Here is a 16,438-nt window from a genome sequence, read left to right on the forward strand (position 1 = left end):
TCCTTGTCAAACCTAGTTGCCCGGTGGGAGATGTAGCGGCGTTCTCTCGTTAATCCTAGCGCTGCAATATGACTTAAGATAATGCGCTACCTAATGGAATAATTTTATTTTTTTTCGTGATTTTACGCGTTACTTTATCTCTTACACTCCCCCACCCCCTAACATTACCATGTACTGTCTGTTGCAGGAACCTCCTCTTAACGTTCCAGTAACCCCGCTGACGTTTTCGTGTATTGTGCTTTGTAGGAACCTTCCCCGAGCCATCATCATCGGCCTGCCACTGGTGACCGTATGCTACCTGCTAGTGAACGTGTCCTATCTGGCCGTGATGAGCATCGACGAGCTGCTCGCCTCAGAGACAGTCGCTGTGGTAAGTATAGATCGCTGCGCGTCTCGTGGCAGCGGGAGAGCGAGATCGGGAGTGAGATACCGATGTTCCAGGGTCTTTTTCATGCTTCTTTTTCACACCTCAAATATCGATGGTGGTAACTGAGAGGCTTCATAATAAGACTTAAATACTTATTACGCACAAACGCTGTGGAAATAGTTGTTAGGATTAATATTTTGGTTGCAAATAAGGTAAAACTCCATGACGATGACTTCAAGAACAAAAGATATCGAAAATTATAGACTAATAACACACTCACGAAAATTAAAGAAAGAAAAAGACCCTGTTGAGTTTTGTGTTTTCGCTAATATTTAGAAACATTTAGATATGACACAATAATCACCCCTTCTCCATTTAGTAGAACTTCTCTTAGGTGTTATTTTCTCATTGATCTGAACTAAAAACGGTACTATTTGAACCTCACAATTGCTTGCGTTGAGTTAGTGAGGTTGAGTTGCAATGATTGAGTGTTTACAGTGTTTGGATGCTTCACTGAGCCCAGACTTGTACACGGCAGGCTGGTGGTAAGGTAGTTGTGTCGTGGCTTCCCCTCCCCCTACCCCAACCAGTGTGCTGGGTAGGGGTTTTTTATAGTTAGGCTGGGAGGCGAGGCTTGCTGCACGATCTTTTCATATTTACTCATATATGATTCAATGGTCCATATTCTGAAACACTTCTCTCCCACTCCCCGATTACTTTGAAGAGGTTCTTGTTAAAGTTATACAGGTCTTTAAGAGTGTTTGTTTATGGTTTCAGTGACAGATAAACAAGATTTCTGCATTGGCGTCTGTTGAAGTTACACGGGGAGTAAAATTTATAGTTTTAGGGATAGATTAACAAAATTTCTACGTTGGCTCTTGTTAAAGTTACACGGGTTTTTAAGGGTTTGTCTATGGTTTTAATGACAGATTAACAAGATTCATACATTATTAACAGGATAACTATTTCTAAGAACCTTTGAAAATAGTCGTAGTGGGAGAGACAGTAAGTGGTTCAGGATCATGGTCATTATCTCAGTAATTTTCACGGTTGTTTCAACGTAATGTTCTCTTAGTGTTCAGTTACTGGAGTGCAGTTTTATTATTAACATTTTTATGGCTTAATATAAAAGTTCAGTGATTCTTCCAGATGGTTTGGATAATGTGCATCTTTTAATATACTGTATTTATTATTGTTATTATTATTATTACTGTTTTTTTTTTGTTATTCATGTATAGCTTTATTTTCTTAAAAGTGTACAAATGTGTTACTTCCCAGGTTGCTTATAGTTAAGTATTTCTGACTCATAACTTGCTGTGTCCTTAACTTTCCTATACGATGTATTACAACTTTAGTCTCTTATTGTTACAGTATGTTAGTTAATAGTTACTTTCCCTTAACAATTATTTACCCACTGTTTTTCTTTTCAGTTTATTTTTTTACCAGTTTTTAGTGTGATACTTTACACTTAGTATCGGTTAGCAACTTGTCTCATATCCTTATTTCACGTGTTTCCTTATCTAATCTTTGATACTAGATCATGGTTTATTGAGCTTCTAGTTCCCTTAATTTTAAACATTAAGTAACCAATAGGAATAGTTATCTTGCGTATTACTAATGTCCTCTTGTCTTAAAGTTCCTTGTATAGTATTGACCTGTGATTGTTAACCTTGGCATGGTCTTAACTCGCGTTCCATCCATATTATGCCTAGTGTCCCGGGAACCAGCTGGTACTTTCTTAAATCTAATGTTCTCTAGCATAGTGACATTGCTGAGTCTGGCGTGATCTTAACTCGTGTTCCATCCACATCATGCCTAGTTTTTCGGGAACCAGCTGATGGGGAAGGCTGGGGAAGTCGTCATGATCATCGCCGTTGCCATGTCCACTTTCGGTGCCGCCAATGGCTCCTGTTTCACGTCGGCGAGGTTTGTGTGACAATTGATGCGTGGCGGCTCTGCGCCTTGCCTTCATCTCATCCTACCAGTTGGGCTAATAACATCATGCAGCCACGCTTTGTTACTGGTGGTGGAAGGAGTAACTCTTAGGTTTTAGTTGAGCATAACTGTTACTAAGGCATCGGTGGTTAATACATAAGTGAAGGGATGTTTGTTCATTGCATATTGCGGGTACTAGTGATGTGACTGCAGCATGAATGACTGGATGATTGGTGGATGGGCAAGTAATGAATGAATGAAGGACTAGACGAAGCCCACATACAGCACACCTACAATGCACTAGTAGTTCTTGAGGTGAAGGAAACATTCTTAACACAATTTCCGCATGGGTGAAGGGAGTAGCTTCTAAGACGGTGACTAAGAGGGAATAGGTGGTACTGTTTACATGATAAGTAGAGTATGGTGATTCATGTGGCCGTGTTCGTGAACTTTTAGCCATGTGCTGCTGATTGTCACACTGCTTTGCAAGAACTATAGTAGAAGTTACATGTGGGGTTTTCAAAGGTACCTCTCATTTCAGTAAGAGCATAATCCTTTGCCAGTGTATAACTTGTTACTTCATTCTTGGGCGACGCCGACTTCACTGAGCATAAATTTTATCTACAGATCGTAAAGACTCATCCATCACCGCTTCTCTCTGTGGTGTCCGCGTATTGTATGTTAAAAGTGATATCACCGCACTGAGGCGTTGAGAAGCTGAGGCATTCAAGGGAGTGGAATATATATATATATATATATATATATATATATATATATATATATATATATATATATATATATATATATATATATATATAGTATGCCGCTACAGTTGTGGTGGTGGTGTAGTGGTAATAGTGGACACAATTGATGCTTTTTGGTCATTTTGTGTTCTTGATTCGTCCAATGTTTGTTAAGGTATCTTTCAAGGGTTTTTTTCGACATTTCTTTCATTACTACTAAGAAAATAACAATTCATATGCTATAGTTATATTTCTCTTCTTGATCTCTCCAATAATTGTTTAGATATCTTTACATTTATTTTGACATTGCTTCCTCTAACAAACTACTCAGGAAGAAGACACGGCTGTGATACACATTAGTTATATTTTCATCTTGGTCTTTTCCAACGTTTGCCTAGCTATCTTTAAACATTTTTGACATTCCTTCACTAACAAGTCATTCAGGGACCAAATAGTCACGGAAACCAGACTAGCCATTTCTGTAAGCTTTGAAAATTACCCTAGCGAGAGCGCAAAGCGTTTAACAGTACGAGTACTAGTTGTGTTTAATTGTATTTAGTTGTTTGGCAAGAGAATTCTGGGCTACTACGGCACGATCCTTATGGTTGCTGCTGTTGCCTTGTCGACCTTTGGATCAGCAAATGGAAGCTGCTTCACTTCCGGGAGGTCGGTGTGTTGTCTCATCTGATTAACTCGGGTATATTAACGTGGATATTAACGATAAATTAACTGGTCTCTTATTGACTCCAACGCTCTCAGTAACTCTTGTACATAAAAGTTAATATAAGTCGCTTTTTTATATACCAGTTTATCTGTTTGTTTCTTGTAATTGATAACATGGGCAACTGTAATGTTTGTTTTGTTCGTCTGTGTCAGCCTCTTGTACTTAAAATTTTACGCGATTCACTTTTTATTTATTCATTTTTTTATTGATATCATTGACAACTAATTTGTTCGTCTGTCTGTCAGTGTCTTGTATACAAATATCATACGTGAAGGTCATTGTTCTGGGTGAAAAGAAAAGGATGTTTGGCCAAGATCAGTGGAAAGAAATCTATCTTGTCTTGCCTCCTGATCAGTTCTTTATTAATTTGTGTAGTTTGCAAATCAACACTGTTCCATAGCCTGTTCTATCACTCCTACATCAATTATTTCTCCTTCAGCCACTTGCAATATCCTACATAACTGAGATTTTTAACACCACATACATTACAAAGTTCTCTTCTGTATCTCCTGACACTGGATCATCTTTCATACATGTATTTCTAACTTTCTATAATGTGAAAGCTCGTGATATTTAACTTCTCTGTAAGTCTTATTACTGGGTCATCTTTCATATAGTAATACCTGAAATATAGTTGGATTCTGAACATATACTCTGGAACCTTACATACCTTGTCTCCATATTCTCTTCCACCTCCCATTTGCTCATCTCATGTTTAACTTCTCTGTACATCTTATTACTTGGTCATTTTTCCTACATTAGTCACTAGTAATACCTAAAATATAGCTAGATTCTTAACATATGCTCTTGAACCTGCATCACCACAGTTCTTCTACGTCTCCTACCGTAGCTATTATTTGATCACCTTTCCTTCACCTTTCATTAACCATCCCTAGTTACGCTGGCATTGTTAACATATACTCTGGAACATACACACATTGCACAGCCAGCATATTCTCTTCTACGTTTCCTATCACCGGGTCATCTTTCCTCACTAGACTTTTGGCAATCGGGTGCTTGGTTGGGCTGCCTTCCTCATGCCCCTCGCAGTCACGCTCTCCACCTTTGGGGCTGCAAATGGCACAGCGTTTACCTCCGGCAGGTACGCGTCTGGGAGTACAGTATTCACGAGGCTACAAGTACTGCCCCTTCCCTTGCTGCATGTCCCTAACTAGTGTTGAGACTCATGGCATGACGTACCGCGTGGCATGAACACTCATGGTTTGATGACGTAGTAACCTTCATGCTGTTTTGTTGATGGCGCCCTGTCCTCATTTTCTTTCATCGGTTTTCTGTATTTTTCTGTTTTCCTTTGTTGTATTTTCCGCTTTCCATCTTTTTTTCCCAATTTTATTTAAAAAAGACAGGAAGACAGCCGTTGCATTGGTGGCAGGATCACTCACTGCTGGGTCTGTCTTGTCTGTCTATCTGTCTGTCGGTGATCCCGGTGATGATTAGAGGATGAGTCATCACTTATGCACGTATGTTTTGTAGTCATTGGATTTGCTGTCGCTACTATAGACTCTTTGTTATTATCATTTCTATTTTACAATTATTTGCATGTGTATCAGTGTTTTGCAATGGCTTTTTTACTTATTCATCATTTGCAGCTAACATATTTACCTTTGTATTGCTTGCTTTTATTGCTGCATTTTGCTTTATTCGTATCTGTTGTGCCCAGAGATGCATGCCAAAGCTTGTCAAGAGTTTTATAGAAAGCGTCCTTTATGATGGGACGTGATGCTCTGTTCTGTGCTTTATTGATGTTAGTGCTGTTTTGTGAATGTCTTATCTGTTATATAGGTCCAGGTAACAGCTGCAGTGTATGCCAGCTAATTAAGTTAAGAGAGTCCCTCAGTTCTAGGTATACGTAGGATAAAACTTGATGAAAATCTTGTTTGTTTACTTTATTGATATCAATGAAAAAATGTGTGTAGAAGTGATGAAAGTAGGATTACAATAAGATTATAGTTTCTAGTGATGAAAGATTACAACTTTCGTTGGTACAGTGCTTCACCTCAGTATTTTATTTGGTATTGGTTTCAATATAAACGAAGATTCACACAGAAGTGGTCATGTCATTACGTCAATTCTGATAATTCAATGATAGACTAGACAAGATCATTATTGACATAGCCAATTATGAAATCAGGCTCATTACAGTAATAACTCTGATAATAATAGAGTAAACAGTATAATTATTGCAGTATGAACAATCCCAAATTGCTATTTATAAAACCAATACTATTCTCGTCACTGAGATAAAAATCCACACATTATGCATTTTTATTGGAATAATAGGAATGATAGCAAGTTCCTGCCTTCTAATACTTAAAGGGTGAGGATACAGTTGCCACACACTGCATGCTATAGGAGGAAGAAGGCAGACAATGAGGTGCAGGGATAGCAGAGAGCTTACTTAGGGTGTGTTAGTGACGGTGTGTGTGTAGGGCATGTGGTGAGCGGGGCTGGGTGTTCTTGCAGGTTGTGCTTCGTGGCGGCAAGAGAAGGACACATGGTGGATGTTCTCTCTTACGTCCACAACAGGAAGCTGACACCATCCCCAGCCCTCCTCTTTAATGTGAGTATTCGTGTGTTTGTGTGTGTGTGTGTGTGTGTGTGTGTGTGTGTGTGTGTGTGTGTGTGTGTGTGTGTGTGTGTGAGTGCGTGTGTGTGTGTGTGAGTGTGTGTGTGTGTGTGTGTGTGTGAGTGACTCTTTCAACCATCAATGACTATTATGATAATACAAATTTTATTGCTGCCACCATTTTTTTTCACAACACTCGTCATGCTCAGACAGTAACACCATTATGTCTTCCAGGCGGCCATTGCTCTCATTATGGTGATTCCCTCTGACATCGGCTCCCTCATCGACTTCTTCAGCTTTACCGCCTGGATCTTCTATGGAGGAGCCATGACTGCTCTCATCGTCATGCGTTTCACCATGCCTGACGCACCTCGCCCATACAAGGTAGCCAGGCCACTCAGACAATATTCAGCATTCTTAGGCTGGGTGCACACGAGTCACTTTTTTTTTTTTTGTGATCAGTGGCCACCACAAAAAACTATCAAAATAAAACACACATCTCTATTGCTGCAAACATACGGGCCATTTTTTTTGTGGCGACCAAAAAATAGTGGCAAGTAGTGGCAGGCGGATCCAATTTTCCGACTACACAACTGTGGCAGCCTGCACATGAGCCACTTTTAGTTGCCACCACCTTGCCACCCGCGTCACAGAGTCAACTATTCTTTCCGTGAACGAAGTGGGTAGAAGACATGTTTGAGTTGTTTGACTGTGAAACATTGATTGCAGAGGCTCAGAAAACACCAGCAGGACTTAAAGATTTCCAGCTGAATTAATACAGCTATAAGAATATTAAAGAAAATTGTGGATAGAGGTGTGTGGGGCTGTGCATGGTCACCCACTAGAGTAATCTTTCGTGTGTATGTGTGTGTGTAAATAATTCTTTCTTATTATATGATGACACTGACCTCATCAGTGGCCATTACTGAATGGCTCGTGTGCAAGGTGCACCTACTCATAACTTAACGTGGCGACTATTTCTGTGGCGGCCACTTTTCGTTAATGCCACTGACTACAAAAAGTGTCTCGTGTGCACCCAGCCTTACTCTCTGCTGCGCCATATCCTCACTACTTTCAATAGGCTCTAGTAGCAACTACACTGGTTTTTAAGCTTTTTTTTTTTATAATGCAAGAGGCAACAAAAGATTAAGAAAAAAGACCCACTTGAAATGCCAGATCCCTTAAAGAATGATATAGAATTAGCCAGAGGTCAGGGACAGATGTCTTGAAACCTCCCTCTTAAAAGAAGACAAGTCGTAGGAAGACGGAAATACAGAAGCAGGCAGAGAGTTCCAGAGTTTACCAGAGAAAGGTATGAATGACTGAGAGTACTGGTTAACTCTTGCATCATAGAATTGAACAGAATAGGTTTTAGTGACAGATTAGCAAGATTTATATATTTCTTACAGAATAAACGCTCTTGACAAATTGACTAATCATTTTTGTGGCCTTAGACAATAGTCGTGGTGAGAGAGAAAAATGTTTCTTAATAAGGACCATTGACACTAGCAAATTTCATACTAGGCTTTATTATAGTACTCCTGCCATCTTCAAGTATACAATTCAACTTTGCCTTTAAAATATCATCGAAAATTTTCTACTTTAGATTTTCTCACATATATAACGCTCTGTCACTGCCACTTGCATTGTTCTGTTAAGGAATGTTATGTCGCTTTTCTTCTTTGAATATCAATTAAAGAAATCATTTAAACTTGTCTCTCGTCTCTATTTTCCGTTATTGCCATTCAAGGGTCCCTAAAACACGCCAGCTGTACCAGATTTTTTCCACTGTCGCGTCCAGGGAATGTTTAGGCACTAGTATAGGTTGTAGAGCTTGTATCATCGTGGCCAGCATCCCTCAGCTTTAGTTATGTTCGTGTCCGCCAGGTGCCAATCGTCATCCCAGTGCTGGTGTTGCTCATCTCCATATACTTGGTGGTGGGGCCTATCATCGACTCCCCACAGATCGAGTACCTCTACGCCACACTGTTCATCGTGGCTGGTCTCTTCTTCTACTTCCCCTTCGTCTATCTCAAGAAGTCTCTACCGGGAATGGGTAAGGCTGCTCTATTTCTGTCAGTGTACTAAATGAGATTTCAAAATACTTAACTCCTTTCGTGTCCAGAACCAAATCACTTGATGTACTAGGTAAAACAACTCTGATGTGTTCAAGACAATTATTTTCATATATCAGAACCAAAACACTTGATATTCATCCATATAAAGCATTAGTGATATGTTCAAGATAACTTTTGAAATCCAGAACCACATCACTGTATCTTGGTCCTTGTAAAGCACCCGAATGATGTTTTCACGCAAGACTCCCTCGCAAGCTTGTTTAGTGCGTTGCTCTCTTGAGTGCGTTACTCCCCGTCTATTTAAAGCACCTCTGATGTGTAGTCTTTTTGGCAACACTTTTCATACCCCACACTTAAACACAACACTTTACCTTGGTCCATGTAAAGCAATCTAGTGAGGTATATTCATTCCACACCTCCCTGGCAAGCCCTTAAGCGCGTCACTTTCTCCTTGCAGGCCACTTGACGACGTTCTTCCAGCTGCTGTTGGAGGTGGTGCCCACAGACGTGATGCCGGACGCCTAGTCGGTGCGCGTGTGGGCGGCGAGGCGCTTCCTTTGCATTCCATGAAGTTTATCATTACCAGCAGCGGCAGCCAAGCACGCCTCCCTGGCGAGGTGGCCGCGTGTTACAGTGATGACAGTGCTATAATGACTATACGCTCCTTAGGGTGGCGATGGGATGTACTGCGTAGCGTTTACCAAATGTTTATTTTATATATCTTGTTCATCACGAGCAAGTTAGGGCGAGAGAGTGGCGGAATCTGACGGAGGGAGGCTGGGGACGCAGAGTTTGGTGATGGGGTACTCCTAGTGAGGAGCCTCGTGTGAAGCTGTAGGAAGGAAGGAAATTCCCTCTGTGTAGTGTTTCAGCCGCTGCTTTAGTAAGTATCATTATTTTATGTAATCTCAAAGGTGATTCTCCAAATGCGATTTTATATGTTCGATTTGTACCGTTTTATTATCAAATATTTGTAATATATAGTTTATTTATGTGTTGTAATTGTCGCTGAATTTCAGTGTTTTTTTAGCCCAAAAAAAAAACGAACTTATGAGGACTGTATGAGTAGCCTACCAGTAATAGTAGAATGAAAAAGACAAAATATAAAAAAGACAGTGAGATTAGCAGGATTCCTAAAGGATACATAATTAATTGTCAGATGATTGAGAAATAACTATTTTTTTCTAACTTTGTGTTATACTTGTAGTAGAGAAGTAAGTGTGGAATGTTGAGCATGCCACATTGTAATGATATCACTTAGTGGGCACTTTGTTGCTGTGTGAGGCTCGTGGCACAAAAGACAACTACTGATCCTCACTATACCATCTGCTCCACCACCACCAACCCCCCCACTACCACCACCAACACTACCATCACCACCACCACCAACCCCCACTACCACCACCAACACTACCATCACCACCACCGCAGTGACACAAGACAGCAAGTAAAAGAAAAAAAATAAAGGAAAAGAAAATAAGAGATGAGAGGAGGAGGAGGAAAGCAAAGAATAGAAGATCGTTACAGAGAAGACATGGAAAAAGATAAAAAAAAAAAAAAAAAGGATTTAAGAGGAAGTTGGATAAGAGGAGAAACAAGAGCAGGCCATATCATTTAGTGACCCGCTGGCATGCTCTGAAACACTTCTGCGCTGTAACTCAGACTATTTTCAAAGGTTCTAGTTGAATCAACATGTTAATATGTCACTTTTCTAGTGACATATTAACATGACATCAACATTAAAGGCTGGAGAAGTACTCTTAAGAACCCGGATAATCATCTCTGTAGCGTTTGAAAAATAGTCATGGCGGAAGAGCGAAGTGTTTGAGGATGCGGGCGTTTCCAATATACAGCACCACTCCACAGCACCTCTTACCGACACGGAGCCTTCACTGTACTAATCAAGACCATAGACAACTGTAGGAGACTGAGGAGTATGATGATAATTACAAGGACATCATAACATGATTTAAACTGAAATCAGTAACTAATGTATAAAACAAAAAGATATGATACGCTACTGCGAAGAGAAATATATAGGGATGAAGAAAAGATAACGATGTGTTGGCTATGTCAGTGTGTTTCGTTCATTTCGGTGTCATTTCGGTCACATTGAACTGCTGATTGAGTTATATTGTTGTGAACACTGTACTACTTGTAAGCAATTAAAGTGGCAGTCACATACATGCATACAACATACAAGGCGTCGCGATTATACACACGTTATATTTTTAGGAAGGATGATTTTTTGTCTTAGGCGAAGGGTCGAAGTGTTAGGTGATGCTCGTGGACCCGGAGAGAGAGAGAGAGAGAGAGAGAGAGAGAGAGAGAGAGTTTTAATTTCCCTTTCGATCGTCTTATCTCTGGAGCTTCTCTCTCTCTCTCTCTCTCTCTCTCTCTCTCTCTCTCTCTCTCTCTCTCTCCAGGGTCCACAGACCTATGCTCCTCAGGCGTTCATCGCGAAGGAGCTGCAGCAGGAGGAGGAGGAGGAGGAGGAGGAGAAGCTGAGGTGGTTAGGCGACCCATCTGAGGAGACAAGACGTGATGGGTGAGCTGAGCAGATTGTACAAATTTTTAACTTTTTTATTTTTCGTGTGTGTGTGTGTGTGTGTGTGTGTGTGTGTGTGTGTGTGTGTGTGTGTGTTTTAGCTATCCGATATACATTAACAGATACAAGTACATGCATACATAATACAGTACACGAAATAAACAGCAAACAGACTTATGCAGCCTGGGCGTGACTCAAGCCGTGTTATTGATTAGGCTACACCACCACCACCACTTCTACCGCCACAACCTTTTCCAGCCCTCTGCGTCCTGTTTCTGTTCTTGCTTGCCACTTTTACTTTTAGTTCACGGCTTGGGTGTTGAAGATTATTGTTGCTCCATCACTAGTACAGGAAGCCTAGGAACACTGGAGAGAGAAAGTGGGGTTTAATCATCGGTTAGATCAATCATATTACTATTACTGCTTTTCATATAGCGAGAACTGGTAATGTCTAATGTCTACTGTACAGTGTGACCACCTATCTTTCTCCTCTCCAGAGCGAAGGCCTTGTGTATGTGTGGAGGCAGCCGTTGTGTTCAGGTCATTGAATATAAATCTTTTATTTTATTCGTTTTAATAGATTAATGTTTATTGTTTTATTAAGTTCAAGGGGAAAATATGTATAAAACTGCCCGGTATTTGTGGGCAAGAGAAAGAAAACTTGTCGCAATGAGGCACATTTTTTTTTTTTTCTTTTTAATGATTATTTGTTAACTTTTGTGTGGTAAAGAAAATGTCACTGTTTCTCATATGAAGATGTATAGTTTAGCCATAATATTTGGGTTTTGAGAGAGAGAGAGAGAGAGAGAGAGAGAGAGAGAGAGAGAGAGAGAGAGAGAGAGAGAGAGAGTTACTGGTGTACGTGAAGGTTTTTTTTTTTTTTTTTTTTTCTTTATCATCACCGTTAATGCAATCATCATCACTTTATTTCCTTAGAAGTGGAAGGTTAGTGTGGAAGATTTATTGCTACAATACACTAGCTGGGGCTGCACTGCGTTATCTGTGATAGGCTTGAGTGGCGCTCCTGCCTGGAAGAGAAAACCTGTGATGGCTGAGTTGTGTTTTTCGTGACAGTCGCTCCGGGGAGACTGATCAGAGTTGGTATGACTAGAATACTAATACCATACCAACAGTTCTTATAGTTTTGAGGAGACCGAGGCCTCTGTGTACTGGATGGTGTTAAATATATGCATTATGAGGCACAATTCCATCTCAAGACTGTTAGAACTCGGGAATGTCAAACATGGACTGGACGAAGCCTAATCATTATCTCTATTTCTGTTGAAGGTCGCCAATTTTTCTTTACGTCTACCCTATGTTGTGAACCTCCATATCCACCATTATCTGTCTCATATTATTTATGTGAGATACACTATTGTAGCAATCCAAATGCTAAATTGTCAAATATTGTTGGTTTGATACTTGGAACCCACAACATTCTATCAATTCTTGTCCAAAATGTAAAGTGCATCATGATTTACAAGTTATGTATCATTTAACGAATACTTGAAATTGGAATTAAGAATTGTTGAATTTATTTTATGAAATTTGTCAATAGGTACATTATGATAATCACGCTCGCAAGCTGTGTGGCAAAATTATCAATCATCTACGTAACTGGGTATCGAATTGTACTATGCTAGACTAATGGGATACTTTCAGGCGGCCTTCATCGTTATGTTAGAAAAGACAACTCTAAAACTCACAACGTCCCTTTATTAAGTTAGATAATGAGAGTTTAGTAAGCAGTACTAAGGCTTCCACGGCGTGTGGCTTCTGTTCACGAGCGTCTGTTGGTCTGCATTCCCGGGGCGGCTCCGAGGTTTCTACTTGTAAGAAGAGAAATGTGTATGTAAAAAAGAAATATTTATATTGAAAATTTATAGATGTTATAATACTGTAAATCACTGTACGGGACTGAATAAAAAAATATCAATCATTCATTATTTTATCTATCTTCGGTTCGTGCATCCCCTCTCCTATTCCTTCTTTATCTTTATATAGTCCCTCAGCCAGCAGGTAAGTTACAATCTCCGTAAGATTTAAGAAACTTATGTAAAAGGGTAGACCGTAGAAAGTGGAGAGACCGTCAGAGATTGTGTTGTAGCGTATAACTGCCACTCTTGCACAATACTGTCAAGCAAAGCGGCAGACTCAGATAGACAGGAGGCAAACAGGGTGAAGGACAGGCACTAGCTCAATTACTAGGCCTTTTATTTACAGAAAGACACGCTACACACTCACAATTCTCTCGGTCACACACTCCGGGCGACACAGGAATGTCAAGAGAACGTCACATTGTCTTTTCATTACGTTCCAGGAAAGTGTCATTGTCACAAACTCACATACACGTCGCACAGACGGAGAGGGAGAAGCGAGGGCGAACGAGAGAAAAAGGACCTATACTGCTGACTTCTTGGGACTCGATCGAATCCTCGCGATTGAGACTGTCACTGTAGTATGCTGTAAAGGCGGGTTCACACGTGTCAATATGCGACTGAAATTGCAAGTCGCTAGAAGTATTGACTGCCGCCTCCTAGTCGGAACACATTCAAACATAGCGATTAGGAAGTATTGGCTGGTTGGAAGACCAGGCAGATGTCTTCCTCTGGTGACGATGACGATTGCGATCAAATTAAATAATCACAATTAAGTATTCACTCCTCACCAACACCATGCAGAGAGGGAAGCAGTCATCAGAGAGTGACAGCTATCTCATCAAAAGCCAATCTTCATAAGCTTTTTTGCTGTAGAATTCGTTTTTAGGATCCCAGATGTGCTCTTTTTCCCTCACAACTCCAAAATCTTCTCTACATCGACACCACATTTTCAAACCTTTCTCCGTGATATCACAACGTAAACAAAGTCGCAAATCGACTGAAGAAGACTAACATGTTGGTCTTGTTTTGCGGCTTTTTTCCAGTCCAGTCCAGTCGGAAACTCAACCGATCTGTAATTTCACTCGCATATTGGCAAGTGTGAACCCGCCTTAACTCACAAACTGCAATTCTTATTGGTACCAGCTGGCTGACTGCGCAGCTCATTTTCCGCGTCTCATATGAACATCAGAAGAAAGAAAAAAAAACTACGTTCTTTCAATTGCAGCCTCTTATATATTTAACTTTTAAGTGATTGGACGGTGATTGGCCAGCGAAAGTCATCGTCTCATCGAAGAATGCAATGCCTGAGTATGTCACAGCCTGCCACTTTCTGGTGCCTGTCATCTTTTAGTGAGTACTATTCTTTTATGCAGACGCTACTGTAATTTTATCTTGTACACCTGAGAGAGAGAGAGAGAGAGAGAGAGAGAGAGAGATTGATTGATTGATACATTTATTATTGAATTAATAAATAAATACAACAGAGGAGGAGGATGGGCCTTGCCATCCACCCCCTGGCCAAACAAAGACTTAAGGTTAAAGTATCAAAAATATATAAATAGACAGTATAGGCTACATAACAAGGATACAAGTACTTCAATGAATAAATACAGATATTGCACATCTTATTGCATAAACATCTTACAGTCTGGGAGCAAACTGAGGATATTCCCTGAGTATATCCCTCAGAGTGGTTCACAGAGCAACGATGGACACCTACTACAAGCGCAAACACCTATGGAAAGCAAACACCTATGGGCCGCCACCATGGCAGTAAAGGCCATGCCAATCCTTCGGATTGGTGAATCTTCAACAACAACAACAACAACAACAACAACAACTCAGTGGTTGAGTCTAGGAGATGGTCAATGAGGCTATGCAAGTCATGTTGACCTTGTGGCCTAAACTTAGCAATGAGAGGACATTCCATGATATAATATATGACGCAGAGTGTGTCCCCTTGGTGCAGCACACAGCACACACCAGGAGAAGCACTTACTTCCCAAAAGTATTTGTAAGCTAATCTGAGCCTCATTGCCACCCTGTCGTGTGATGCAGTGTGTCTCTCGTAGGTGTAAGCACAGCTCTGGGAAACACGTGCATAGTGAAGACTATACTGCCACTGCCCCTATGGCAACAAAGTTCCAACTGATCACTAATGTTACTAGGTACAAAGTCCTTAATGCTATTCTTCACATAGCCCAGAGTGTACTCAGTGCCAGGGTCCACTGTGTCATCTCGGAGGGCACATTGAGCAAGGCGGTCTGCTTTCTCATTTAACGGGATACCCACATGAGAGGTTATCCAGGTGAAATGGACCGTGGCACCAGCACCTTCTAGGGCGTGGATGAGATCAAGACACTTATTAACTAGATCACAGTCCATGGGGGAGGCGGATTGAAGGCCATACAATGCAGTCTGACTGTCAATAAAGAAATAAATATTCTTTTGGAGAGGTGCCACAGTATGGAGCGTCTCCAGTACAGCATGTAGAAGATACTCAGGCAAAATCTTGACAAAAACCAAGCTCTCTCACGGGGACTTATAGCAAAGGCTCAGCCATTAAATTTAGTTGAGACTTATAGAACTTAAATGAAAGGGGAACTAAAACAATAAATTATACCTTGAGGTAACTTACAATATTAAAGACTCAGGTACATATTTATATTCTTAACACAGCATACAGTTCTGCTCTAGTGGAAGACATGTGTTCAAGGAGCCGCCTGGAAACCTCGGTGTCAGTGAAGTGACTGGCAGAGATGTAGTCGCGGATGAACAGCCCACATCCGGACCTACTGCCATTGACTGACCCATCACAATAAACATGAATAGCCTGAACGTGTGGGTACTTGGACAATTTAGTATGAACATGTCTTGCAGCACATGAGGGAGTCAGTCCCTCTTGGGCTGATGCAGAGAGTGAATATCAACACTGACACGATGAGGGTTCCAGGCAGGTTGCAGCGGTGACATAACAACGTTAATACAAGCCTTGGCTACACCTATACTTGTCAGTACTCCCAAGATCTTCCTGAGGTATGGTGTTGTTGGAGTCCAAGGATCATGATACAGGGGGTCACTGATTCCTTTAGAGAGTCAGAGCCCGTGCATAGCATCCGACTAATTGTGCGACAAGTAATTTCCTGTACCCTACACATAATACTTGGCAGGTGCAGTTCAGCTCTGAGGACTTCAATCCGTGCAGTCCTGGGGCATCCCAAGATTATCCGCATGGCTTCATTTTGAACAAGCTCCAGAGGACGGAGTTGGGTGGCACTAAACTGTATTAAAACAGGGGCGGCATAATCAATAAGGGACCGTATGACAGATATAAAGAACATTCTTAGGACTGGAATGCCAGCCCCCAGCCTGTTTGCTAGCCGTGGCAGACAGAGGTCTCGAATAGTCACTGTGGATGGCTTGAAGGGAAGAAAGAGAGAGAGAAATCCATAAATAAATCATTTTAAGCCTTTCATTAGTCAAAAAGAGTAATAACAAAATACTAGTTATAAGTCCAAAAAGAAACAAAGTGAGCAAGATAACGTAAAACCGTCCCCATAATCAAGATGTTTAAAA

The 16,438-nt window shown here is 40.8% G+C and overlaps 1 protein-coding gene across 8 annotated transcripts in view; it reads left to right on the forward strand.

The window, feature by feature from the left end:
- LOC123512990 (b(0,+)-type amino acid transporter 1-like) overlaps positions 1 to 12,921 on the forward strand; it is a 104,414-nt gene extending 91,493 nt beyond the window's left edge. For 5 of the 8 annotated variants that reach the window (XM_045269773.1, XM_045269768.1, XM_045269775.1 and 2 more), the window contains 6 exons: positions 247 to 370; positions 2,187 to 2,293; positions 6,254 to 6,350; positions 6,591 to 6,740; positions 8,244 to 8,412; positions 8,892 to 12,921. In XM_045269773.1, the coding sequence (XP_045125708.1) occupies positions 247 to 370; positions 2,187 to 2,293; positions 6,254 to 6,350; positions 6,591 to 6,740; positions 8,244 to 8,412; positions 8,892 to 8,959 (715 nt within the window). In that variant the 3' untranslated portion in view covers positions 8,960 to 12,921. Of the gene's footprint in view, positions 1 to 246; positions 371 to 2,186; positions 2,294 to 3,604; positions 3,712 to 4,767; positions 4,872 to 6,253; positions 6,351 to 6,590; positions 6,741 to 8,243; positions 8,413 to 8,891 lie in introns of all 8 variants that reach the window. The other 3 variants (XM_045269770.1, XM_045269774.1, XM_045269769.1) reach the window with 2 other exon arrangements.
- Positions 12,922 to 16,438: the final 3,517 nt, after the last annotated feature.

The sequence above is a fragment of the Portunus trituberculatus genome, chromosome 35 (assembly GCF_017591435.1).
Source record: "Portunus trituberculatus isolate SZX2019 chromosome 35, ASM1759143v1, whole genome shotgun sequence".
Taxonomy (NCBI): domain Eukaryota; kingdom Metazoa; phylum Arthropoda; class Malacostraca; order Decapoda; family Portunidae; genus Portunus; species Portunus trituberculatus.